Source organism: Trichosurus vulpecula, chromosome 5 (genome assembly GCF_011100635.1).
Source record: "Trichosurus vulpecula isolate mTriVul1 chromosome 5, mTriVul1.pri, whole genome shotgun sequence".
NCBI lineage: Eukaryota > Metazoa > Chordata > Mammalia > Diprotodontia > Phalangeridae > Trichosurus > Trichosurus vulpecula.
This window is the reverse complement of record NC_050577.1, coordinates 265,605,585-265,617,885: the sequence shown is the minus strand read 5'-3', so window position 1 is coordinate 265,617,885 and position 12,301 is coordinate 265,605,585. Positions and strand designations below refer to the sequence as shown.

Sequence of the window (12,301 nt, the reverse complement as noted above, 5' to 3'; positions counted from 1 at the left end):
ACTTTCATGGTAGATACCTTGTTGGTAGAGAGCCTTTCTTAAGAGACAGCCTTACATTTTGTGAATCAAATGCTTTGTTTTAGTCAACAAACTGTAAAACCCCTTTTAAAAGTCTCTAAATGCATCTTCTTCATTAATAGTAGTGTTTGCAAATGTGAGAATTACTGGTTATATTGATGGGGAGGGTAGGAGAAAGAAGAGTTTCTTTTTTTAAAATTCATTTATTTAATTTATTTAATATATTTAGTTTTCAGCATTGATTTTCACAAGAGTTTGAATTACGAATATCCTCTCCATTCCTACCCTCCCCCCCACTCCAAGATGGCGTATATTCTGGTTGCCCCATTCCCCAGTCAGCCCTCCCGTCTGTCACCCCACTCCCCTCCCATTCCCTTTACCCTTCCTTTCTTGTAGGGCAAGATAAATTTCTATGCCCCATTGCCTGTGTATCTTATTTCCTATTTGCATGCAAAAACTTTTTTTTTGTTTCTGAACATTGGTTTTTAAAACTTTGATTTCCAAATTCTCTCCTCTCTTCTCTTCTCACCCACCCTCCCTAAGAAGGCAAACAATTTAACATAGGCCACATGTGTATCATTATGTAAAACCTTTCCACAATACTCATCTTGTGAAATACTAACTATATTTTGCTCCTTCCTAACCTATCCCTCTTTTTTGAATTTTCTCCCTTGACCCTGTCCCTTTTTGAAAATGTTTGTTTTTGATTACCTCCTCCCCCTATCTGCCCTCCCTTCTATCATCCCCCCTTTTTATCTTCTTCCTCCTTCCTTCCTGTGGGGTAAGATACCCAATTGAGTGTGTATGGTATTCCCTCCTCAGGTCAAATCCGTTGAGAGCAACATTCACTCAATCCCTCTCACCTGCCCCCACTTTCCTCCCAACAGAACTGCTTTTTCTTGCCACTTTTATGCAAGATTATTTACCCCATTCTATCTCTCCCTTTCTCCCTCTCTCAATATATTCCTCTCTCATCCCTTAATTTGATTTTATGTTTTTTAGATATCATCCCTTCATATTCAACTCACCCTGTGCCCTCTGTCTATATCTATATATCTATATATATTATATGTACATAAACATACATACATACACACACATACACACACCCACACCCACACACACATATATATGTATATATGCAGATTCCCTTCAGCTACCCTAACACTAAGGTCTCATGAATCATACACATCATCTTTCCATGTAGGAATGTAAACAAAACAGTTCAACTTTAGTAAGTCCCTTGTGATTTCTCTTTCTTGTTTACCTTTTCATGCTTCTCTTGATTTTTGTGTTTGAAAGTCAAATTTTCTATTCAGTTCTGGTCTTTTCACTGAGAAAGCTTGAAAGTCCTCTATTTTATTGAAAATCCATATTTTGCCTTGGAACATGATACTTAGATTTTCTGGGTAGGTGATTCTTAATTTTAATCCTAGCTCCATTGACCTCCGGAATATCATATTCCAAGCCCTTTGATCCCTTAATGTAGAAGCTTCTAGATCTTGTGTTATTATGATTGTGTTTCCACAATACTCAAATTGTTTCTTTCTGGTGCCTTGCAGTATTTTCTCCTTGATGTGGGAGCTCTGGAATTTGGTGACAATATTTCTAAATTTTTGTTTTGGGGATCTATTTGGGGAAGCAATCTGTGGAGTCTTTCAATTTCTATTTTACCCCCTGGCTCTAGAATATCAGGGTAGTTCTCCTTGATAATTCCTTGAAAGATGATATCTAGGCTCTTTTTTTGATCATGGCTTTCAGGTAGTCTATTAATTTTTAAATTATATCTCCTGGATCTATTTTGCAGGTCATTGGTTTTTCCAATGATATATTTCACATTATCTTTCCCTTTTTCATTCCTTTGGTTCTGTTTGATAATATCTTGATTTCTCATAAAGTCACTAGCTTCCACTTGCTCCAATCTATTTTTTACGGTAGTATTTTCTTCAGTGGTCTTTTGGACCTCCTTTTCCATTTGGCTAATTCTGCCCTTCAAGGCCTTCTTCTCATTGGCTTTTTGGAGCTCTTTTGCCATTTGAGCTAGTGTATTTTTAAGGTGTTGTTTTCTTCTGTATTTTTTTCTGTATTTTTTTGGGTCTCCTTTAGCAAGTCATTGACTTGTTTTTCATGACTTTCTTGCATCATTCTCATTTCTCTTCCAATTTTTCGTCTACTTCTCTAACTTGCTTTTCCAAATCATTTTTGAGCTCTTCTGTGGTCTGAGACCCGTTCGTGTTTTTTCTAGGAGGCTTTTGGTGTAGGCTCTTTGTCTTTGTTGACTTCTTTTGGCTGTATGTTTTGGTCTTCTTTGTCACCAAAGATTCCAAAGTCTGAGACTGAATCTGAGTGTGTTTTCGCTGCCTGGCCCTGTTCCAAACCAACTTACTTTACCCTTTAGGTTTTCAGCGGGGTGTGACTGCTTGTAGAGTAAAGAGTACTTTGTTTCAAGCTTGAGGGCATGTGCTGTTTTTTTCAGAGCTATTTCTATACAGCCAGTTCTGCCATACCAGCACTCCTCCTTCCCCAAGAACTGCCAGCCCAGACTGGACTCAGATCTTAAGCAGGCTCTGCACTCTTGCTCTGATCTGCCAGTTAATCCCTCCCACCAGGTGGGCCTGGGACTGGAAGCAACTGCAGCTGTAGTTCTGTAGCTGCCCCCCCTCCACGGTCCTGGGGCGGTGGCCGAACCTCAAACTCCTTCCACTCTGTCCCCCGCAGCTTTTCCCGCTGACCTTCTCTGTTGTCTTTGATGTTTTTGGGTTGAGAAGTCTGGTAACTACCGCAGTTCACTGATTCAGGGCTCTAGGGCCTGTTCTTCATGGCTCCTGGTCTGCTTGGTTCAGGCGCAGCCCACACTGGGCTCCGCTCCCCTCCACTCCCAGCTCCATGCTCGATCGACCTCACCCAGCAACTATCCAGGCTGTCCTGGGCTGGAGCCCTGCTTCCCTCTGCTATTTTGTGGGTTCTGCAGTTCTAAGATTTGTTCAGAGCCATTTTTTATAGGATTTTGGAGGGACTTGGTGGGGAGCTCACACAAGTTCCTGATTTCCAGATGCCATCTTGGCTCCACTCCGAAAGAAAAGTTTCTAAGTAGTGATTATAGGAATTGTTTATTTTAAACAAACTTGATCATGTGAAATTTTTATTGTGCAAAATTAACCAAGTAGGCACGAATTTTTATGCTATCTGAGGCCTTATAGTCATGAACTGGTTGTTGGCCTTGATCAATAAGATGCAATTTTAAATTATAGATTAAAGAAGGAGAGGAGTAAAGTTCTCGGAGCTATAATTGTGGAAGCTGTTAATATCAAATTCAACAGAAACAAAGGTCACTGGTCTGTCTATTGACTTAGTTTTAAAATGTAACATTGTTTATGTTTTATTATATTTCTATTCATTTTGTTAAATATTTCCTAATAACACTTTAATCTAGTTTGGTGATACTCGGGAATTGTGGGCCCTATGCTGGGCCAAGAGCCTTGTGTTGGACACCTCTGCTCTAGGTATAAGAGAAAACCCTGACATCTGATGAGGGTAGAGTTGGTAATCAGTTATGGAAAGGATATCTGAGAGTGAGGAACATACCCCAAAGGAAATATGAACTGCTAATTTGGGGCTCAAATTCCCAGCATGGATTTATAGCATTTAAAGTTGGGTGGGTCCCATTTAGACCAACTCTTCTTACAGATGAGGCAATTGAGACCCCCAAGAAGTGAAGTGACTTGTCCAGGGCCACACAGGCAGCAGTGATGGGACTTGAAGCCAGGTTCCTTGATCAAAGATCTAATGTTCTTCCCATTATATCATACAAGCTCTCCTAGCTTCCTTTTGTGCTATTCTCCAACGTACCAGGGATTTGGTATGATTTGGTACATTTCCCACTCAACACATTTTCAATTCAGTTCACGAGCATTTTTGTTTTGTTTATTTTTTCCCCCGGGAACATATGTCTGATTTGAAAGTCAATAAGGAAGTGTTAATTTTGTTAGGATACTTAGGGTATTGTTATTTATAATTGAAAGTTGTGTTATATAGTAGAAAGAATTCTGGACTTAGAGTTTGCAAGACTTGAGTTTACATCGTTTCTCAGACTCCTACTAGCTGTGTGGCTATGGCAGGTCACCTTAGCCTACCAATGTCATTTTCCTCCTCTATAAAATGGGAATAATGATACCACATACCTTACAGGGTTGTTCGAGAATTAAACAAGATATGTGCAAAATACATTGTCCACCTTAGAATGCATTGTATGAATGCTAGATATTATTACTATAACTGGAAGTTACCTTATTGAGCATTGTTTTCTACTTATAAAAGGAAAGTTGTCCATGTTTCAAGGTTTGAGTTTCAGTCATTTTGAAGAAGTTGAATCAGTTTTCTTTGAGCGTGGAAAGAATGGTGTAATTTTCCATAGATTTGTCCACAGACACAAATCATCTGGATTTGTATGAGCCTTCCATTGCTTCCATTTGGATTTCTGTAAACTTGTCCCATTGGATTTTAGACTGAAAAAGTGAACAACAAAAAAGCTAACCACTTTTTCCTTTTTGCTTACAGTTCTCATCATTAACAAAAACTCACTGCAAAAGTGTAGTACGAATTTGCACCTGGTAACTGACTGTATGGAACATGCTCTGACATCGCGTTACCCTCGCTATCGCTATTCAGCTGGCTGGGATGCTCAGTTCTTCTTTATTCCCTTGTCCTATTTGCCCACAGTACTGTCAGATTATGTATGGTCTGCAAATTGTCTAAAGCCTGCACATGCTGTCTAAAGATGGATTGGAAAGCTGACTTGTGAAGAAGGAACTGAACACTATGGAATTTGATGATGGTGTTTGTATAGCTTTTTAAAAGAAATTTACTCTTTGTAAGATTTGGTTCCCATCCTAATCCTTTGTGAAGGAGCCGGTAAATGCCTCATTTATCTGGAATCACTAGGGAATAAGGCATTCCACATGAGTCAATTTTCCAGAAAATGAAGGCTTTCCCTTTTATTCACCAAAACCACAAAAATGATTTAAAAATAAAAATCTTCTCAAAATGTAGGGCCCATTTATCTGCTTTAGTGAACACATTATACTGAGTCAGGGAGATCCACATTCAAATCCAGTCACATTCACTATCCAAGTTCAAATCCAGTTTCAGTCTCTTACTAGTGACCCCAGGCAAATTACAACCTTTGTCTGTCTACCTTGGTTTTCCTATCTGTAAAAAGGGAATATTAATAATATGTACTTCGAAGGACTTTGTGAAGATCAAATGAGAGAATGTTTTCAAAGTACTTTGCAAACCTTAAAAGTGCTTTATAAATGCTCTTATGAAAATAATCATTATTATCATCTTTTGTTGAACACGATCCTTTTCTTAATGACTGATTTATAATGTAAGACAAATGGAAAATTTTAGTTACCAGCTAATAAAAGTTGTTAAATCAGTAACCTTGATTTTATAGATAATTCTTAATTAATTCTTCTCCAGTATTAGGGCCAAAGCCTGTATTTTGCCTCTTCTGTAGAATAAAATGCATGGGTTTCTGAGAGATTCTTTTTCTTTACTTACAGTTTTGAATCTATGTTCTGTTGTTTGAGGTTGCTAGAAACCTTACTAAACAGGGTGTTTGGTTAGAAAACCTACTTAATGCTGAAATGATTGTTCATTGTTGAGTATAATGACCAGTACTGTAAAATATTGGGAGCAAATAAACTTTCTTGTTGATTTTACTTACCATGGTTGATTCACTATCAGCATCAACGTCGTGGATTGTGATGAGTTGATGGGTGGGACTGATGAATTGGTATTAGTAACACCAAGGCAAAACTGTGTATCTCATAGAGGGCAGACCTAGACAGATACTGAGAAGGTGATAATCAGGAAACCAGAAAAACAGCCGATGGTAAGAGAGTCGATAGAAATCAAGATAAGCTAGTGATTGTTATCAACCAGATAGATGCTCAGACATGAAATAAGATGTGGAATGCAAGGCTATAGGTTAGAAATCTCCCTGCCTGCCTAAGGAGAAAAAACGTTTCCACCTGCTACCCATCTCCTGGCCTAGTCTGGTTTCCATGTGCCTGCCTGGGAAGTTGAATAATATTGTTTCATTTTATCACCCTCCCATCTAAGCTCTCCAATTGCCTGAGAGCACTCTACACTGAGGCTGATCCTTTAGACATGTGGATAACCTCCCACAACTCATTAACAAACTCCCACCAGGTCAAGCCCTCTCCGTTTAAGGTATTTTGTACCTCCAGTTGTTATTCTTCAAACTCTATTCTCTATCCCTCACAGCCTGCTCCCTTATTCCTAACCTCTTCAATTCATCCCCCTTAATGTCCCACTCTAAAGCTACCAGTTCCTTCCATTGTGCCCTTTGGAATGTCTGCTCCATAAGTAACAAGCTCATTTTCATCTTAAATCTTTCCTTTGCCACTCCTTACATCTTTGGCTGTCACTGAAAGTTGGCTCCCTACTGATGACACAGCCTCCATGGCCACCTTTTCCAGCACTGGTTGCACTTTCACTCTTTCCCCCCAAACTTATAGGTCAAGGTGGAGGAGTTGGAATACTCCTTGCTCTCCATCACCTCTTCTAAGCTTTCCCTTTACCACCACCACTAAGTAAACTCTTTGAGATTCACTCAATCCATATTCATCATCCAGTCAAAATTTTGTTGTCTACCACTCTCTAGGATATTTCCCTTCTTTTCTCATTGAGTTCAGTGCCTGGCTTATAATCTTTCTCTTCTCCTCAACTCTTGCCCTCGTACAATAGAACTTCAACATGCATATTATTCCTTCTGCAAATATCCCAACTTCACAGTTTCTCAATTTACTTATTTCCCATGACCTATTCCTCCACCTCACCTCAACAACACTTGGAGGTGGTCACATCTTTAATGTTATCATCAACCACAAATATTCTATTTCCATGTTCTTGAACTCTGAAATTCCCTTCTCTGATCACAATCTGTTGTCATTACACCTCTTCCTCTGTCTTGCATCTTCCAATTGTTCTTCATTGCCAGTGTGACCTTTAATTTTTCAATACCTCAGTTATTTCTTAGTCTATCATCCTTGCCCTGGTGATAGTCTTTTCCTCATCTTGACCCCTTGGTGGACCAGTTTAATTCTACACTGTTCTCTTCTCACAAGATCCTTGGCTCCTTATCCTATTGCTGGTTTTGCCTTGCCATATTTAAGCCTTACATTATTCTCACTCTCCACTGCCCTTGTTCCTTCACACATATAACTGAACATAGTGGAGAAAATCATGAGATTGTGTTGGGTGGGTCCAGTGCAAATTTATGTAACTTAATTTTCAATGGATCTTAGCTATGGCAAAGCAATCCTTTTAAAACTCTCTAATTGACTCACTCTCCTACTAACTGTAGGGGCTTTCCCAAACCTTTTATCCTTCCTCAATCCTTCCATGGCATCCCTTCCCTCCAAAATGTAACACTCAGAGATCCTTCATCTCTTTTCCTCCTCATCTCATATCACCTAGATGTCTTCTGACACAATCTTTTCTTCACCTCAGTCTCATATGAAGAAGTGGCCCCTCTCCTTACCAAGACAAACCCCTCTCTATACACAAATGATCCCATTCCATCTTGTCTTCTCCAGCATATTGTGACCTCTATCATCCCTATTCTCTTACTTTTCTTCCATTTATCCCTGTTTACTGGCTCTTTCCCTATTGCTTGTAAATATTTCAATTCTTTCCTCATTCTCTAAAAACTCCACTTGATCTGGCAAGCCCCACTATCTTTTGTTTCATATCTTTCCTTCCTTTTGTGCCTAATTTTCTTGAGACGATCATCTATAGTGGATGTCTCTGTTTCCTTTCCTCTCACTCTCTTCTTCCCTTTCTACTGTCTGACTTTCAACCTCATCATTCAACTGAAACTGTTCTCTCCAAAATTTTTGATCACTTAATTGCCAAATCTAGTGACCTTTTCTCCATTTTTGTCCTTCCTGACCTCTCTGCAACCTGTGACACTGTTGTTGACCATCCTTGTCTCTCTAGGTTCTCTAGACACCACTCTCTCCTAGTTCTCTTCCTATCTTCTTAGTACTCTTTGCTGGTTCTTCATCAAGATTATGCCCTATAAGTAAGGATGTTCTTCAACGTTTTGTATGCATATTCTCACTCTATTCTACTTCAGTTCATGTACTCATCAATTCCAATGGATTAAGTTATAATCTTTATGTTGATAATTCTCAGATCTACTTACTCAGTTCTGCCTGTCTCCTGATCTCCAGACTCACAATTCCAATCAGCTTTTGAACATTTTGAAGTGGATGTGCCATAGACACCTTAAAGTTACTATATTTAAAACTGAACTAAATAAGTTCTCCCCTAAATGCTCCCCTTTTCTGAATTTTGCTATTACTAATGGCATTGCTATCCTCCCAGTTACTCAGGCTTGAAACCTAGGTGTCATCTGTGACTCCTCACTCTCTCTTACACCAGCATCTGAATCTATCACTAAGACCTGTCAATTTTACCTTCATAACTTCTCTTGCATATATCCCCTTTTCTCCTCTGACACTGTCATCTATGGCCTCATCACCTCACACCTGGATTAGTGTAATAGCCTTCAGGTGGGTCTGCCTGCCTGAAGTCTCTCCCAACTCCTATCCATCTGCCATTCAGTCATCAAAATGATTTTTCTAAAGCACAGATTTGACTATATCATGCCCCTCTTCTGCATCCAATAAACTTTAGTGGTTCCCTATCACCTTCAGGAGCAAATATAAAATCCTCTGTTTGGCTTTTAAAGCCCTTCATAACCTGGTCCTTTTCTACTTCCCTATCTTCTTACAGTTTCTTGTACAAGACATTCCATTTCCTGCTGTGCCTTGTTACTGAGTGTTCTTCCATGTCCAGAATGCTCTCCCTCCTTAACTCCACTTCCTGATTTCCATGGCTCTCTTCAAGCTTTAGTTTACACCTTTTATAAGAAGTCTTTCCCTATCCCTCTTTTTCTTTTTTTAGGTATTCCAAATATTTTAATATGAGTTCTCTGGAAGGCATTTAAAACAGCAGTTTATGAGGATAAACTGTTGGAGAGAGAGAGAATATAGAACGCAGGTAGCCATGGAGCCGAAGAATTTTCCTGAATTAGGGCAGGAACTGAGAGTCCACTGTTTTCTGATCAGCCTTGTGCTGCTCTGTAATCTTGTATTTCTCTTTTTCTGTGTCAAAAATGTCTCCTTCTTGATGTTTGGGTTTACGGAGCCTCTTCTTCTTGAAGTAAGCATCAGTAAGATGATTTGGAATTTTTACACCTGAAAGGTTAACCCTGGTAGAGGTGATGATGACAAATTTCTCATGGGTCTTTCTCAGAGGAACACAGTTGATGGTCAGAGGTCCAGTCACCAGTAGCAAGCCACTAGCCAGTTGCCTCAGGAAAACCACTTGCTTGCCCCTATGGTGGCCAGTGAGCATGATCAGAACGGTGCCTGGCTTGATGCTAGCTTGAAGTCTCCTCACATGCTGGCTGAAGGCCTTTTTGCCATGACTTAGGATCTTTCTAGGCACATCCTTAGTAGGGTAATACCGAGGCATTTTGCAAATCTTTGCCACATGTGTTCCTCCATTCTCATCCCCACCAACTGGCTTGGAGATAGTAGCAGGCACCTTCTCTTTCTTTTTCCTTTCAATCTGGGTTTTTGGTACAGCATGTTTCTGCTTGTACATGGCTCTCTGGGAATACATTGCAGACCTGGAGTATCTACCACTCCCTCATGCCAGGACTGGTTTCCTACTGCAATGCTTTCGAGGCTTTTTCACCACCTTTTCAGCCACATCTTGTTTTATTCTCTCTTTTTTTTCCCTTTTTGACCTTCTTTTCCTTTGGTTCCTTTGGAGGTTTTTTCATCTGCCATCTTGAGAGAATGAAAAGATTCCCTATCCCCCTTAAAGCTAATGCCTTCCCCCTAGTGATTATTTTCAATGTAGCTTGTGTATCTCTTGTCTGGTAATAGTTGCTCACATCCCCATTGGACTGTGAGCCCCTTGAGAATACGGACTGTTTTTAAATTTTGTATTGCCCGCACTTAGTACGTCTGCCACACATTAAGCACTTTGTATATTCTTGTTGACCAACTCAAAACCAGGTAGGCTGGGTTTCAGGAGCCCTAGAGTCAGCATTTGAAGCCAAGTAGTCATCTAAGCAGCTGGATGGCAACCAACATCAGAATAAAAATGCCAGGCAGAAAGTTAAGAAGGTTCGTAAGAAGCTGGGTTGGTCCTGGTCTTGAGCAGCTCCAACTCTTCTACTTGTCTCTAGAAATCAGGTAGCACATTTTGTCAGAGGCCAAGGATCACTAATGTCATTGTGCGAAGCAAAGCACTGGTCACACCAAGTAGGCCCAAACCAGGAGCCTATCTAAGACCACATGTCTCTGCTGGGCTTCTCTTCTTCTCTCCATGGTTCCATTCTGCTCCTGATGGAGTCTTTTGTCTGTCTACCTTGGTTTTCCTATCTGTAAAAGGGGAATATTAATAATACCTACTTCCAAGGACTTTTGTGAAGATCAAATGAGAGAATGTTTTTAAAGTACTTTGCAAACCTTAAAAGTGCTTTATAAATGCTCTTATGAAAATAATCATTATAATCATCTTTTGTTGAACATGATCCTTTTCTTAATGACTGATTATAATGGAAGACAAATGGAAAATTTTAGTTACCAGCTAATAAAAGTTGTTAAATCAGTAACCCTGATTTTATAGATAATTCTGAGTCAATTCTTCGCCAGGATTAGGGCCAAAGCCTGTATTTTGCCTCTTCTGTAGAATAAAATGCACGGGTTTTTGAAAGATTCTTTTTCTTTACTTACAGTTTTGAATCTATGTTCTGTTGGTTGAGGTTGCTAGAAACCTTACTAAATGGATTAATGAGGTGTTTGGTTAGAAAACCTACTTAATGCTGAAATGATTGTTCATTGTTGAATATAATGACCAATACTGTGAAATATTGGGAGCAAATAAACTTTCTTGTTGATTTTACTTATCATGGGTTGATTCACTATGAGGCTCAAGATCATGGATTGTGATGGGTTGGACTGATGAATTGGGATTAGTAACACCAAGGCAAAACTGTATATCTTATAGAGGCCAGACCTAGGCAGATACTGAGAAGGTGATAATCAGGAAAACAGAAAAACAGCCCATGGTCAGAGAGTTGATAGAAATCAAGATAGGCTAGTGGTTGTTTTCAACCAGATAGATGGTCAGAAGTCAATTAAGATGCAGAATACAAGGCTGTAAGGCTGTAGGTTAGAAATCTCCCTGCCTGCCTAAGGAGAAAAAACATGTTTCCACCTGCTACCCATTTCCTGGCCTAGTCTGGTTTGCATCTGCCTGCCTGGGAAGTTGAAAAATACTGTTTCATTTTATTGCACTCCCATTTGAGCTCTCCAATTCCCTGACAGCACTCTACCCTGAGACTGATCCTTTAGACATGTGGATAACCTCCCACAACTCATTAGCAAACTCCCACCAGGTCAAGCCCTCTCCATTTAAGGTATTTTGTACCTTCAGTTGTTATTCTTCAAACTCTATTTTTTATTCCTCACAGCCTGCTCCCTTATTCCTACCCTCTTCAATTCATCCCCCTTAATGTCCTACTCTAAAGCTACCAGTTCCTTCCATTGTGCCCTTTGGAATGTCTGCTCCATAAGTAACAAACTTATTTTCATCTTAAGTCTTTTCCTTTGGTTCTCACTGAAAGTTGGCTCCCTACTGATGACACAGCCTCCATGGCCACCTTTTCTAGCACTGGTTGCACTTTCACTCTTTCTTCCCAAACTTATAGGTCAAGGTAGAGGAGTTGGAATACTCTTTGCTGTCCATCACCTCTTCTAAGCTTTCCCTTTACCACCACCACTAAGTAAACTCTTTGAGATTCACTCAATCCATATACATCACCCAGTCAAAATTCTGTTGTTTATCACTCTCTAGGACATTTCCCTTCTTTTCTCAGTGAGTTCAGTGCCTGGCTTATAATCCTTCTCTCCTCCTCAACTCTTGCCCTCGTACAATAGAACTTCAACATGCATATTATTCCTTCTGCAAATATCCCAACTTCACAGTTTCTCAATTTACTTATTTCCCATGACCTATTCCTCCACCTCACCTCAACAACACTTGGAGGTGGTCATATCTTTGATGTTATCATCAACCACAAATATTCTACTTCCATGTTCTTGAACTCTGAAATTCCCTTCTCTGATCACAATCTGTTGTCATTACACCTCTTCCTCTGTCTTGCATC

The 12,301-nt window shown here is 39.7% G+C and overlaps 2 protein-coding genes across 3 annotated transcripts in view; one reads left to right on the top strand and one right to left on the bottom strand.

Annotated features, from left to right (window-relative positions):
* Positions 1-5,741, top strand: part of LOC118850303 (17-beta-hydroxysteroid dehydrogenase type 6-like) — a 30,884-nt gene extending 25,143 nt beyond the window's left edge. For both annotated transcript variants that reach the window (XM_036759603.1, XM_036759604.1), the window contains exon 6: positions 4,576-5,741. In XM_036759603.1, the coding sequence (XP_036615498.1) occupies positions 4,576-4,793 (218 nt within the window). In that variant the 3' untranslated portion in view covers positions 4,794-5,741. The remainder of the gene's footprint in view (positions 1-4,575) is intronic.
* Positions 5,742-9,128: 3,387 nt separating this feature from the next.
* LOC118850305 (60S ribosomal protein L6-like) lies at positions 9,129-9,741 on the bottom strand. Its single transcript, XM_036759606.1, has one exon. It carries the CDS (start codon positions 9,739-9,741, stop codon positions 9,145-9,147), a length of 597 nt encoding a protein of 198 aa, XP_036615501.1. The 3' UTR covers positions 9,129-9,144.
* Between the last annotated feature and the right edge of the window lie 2,560 nt (positions 9,742-12,301).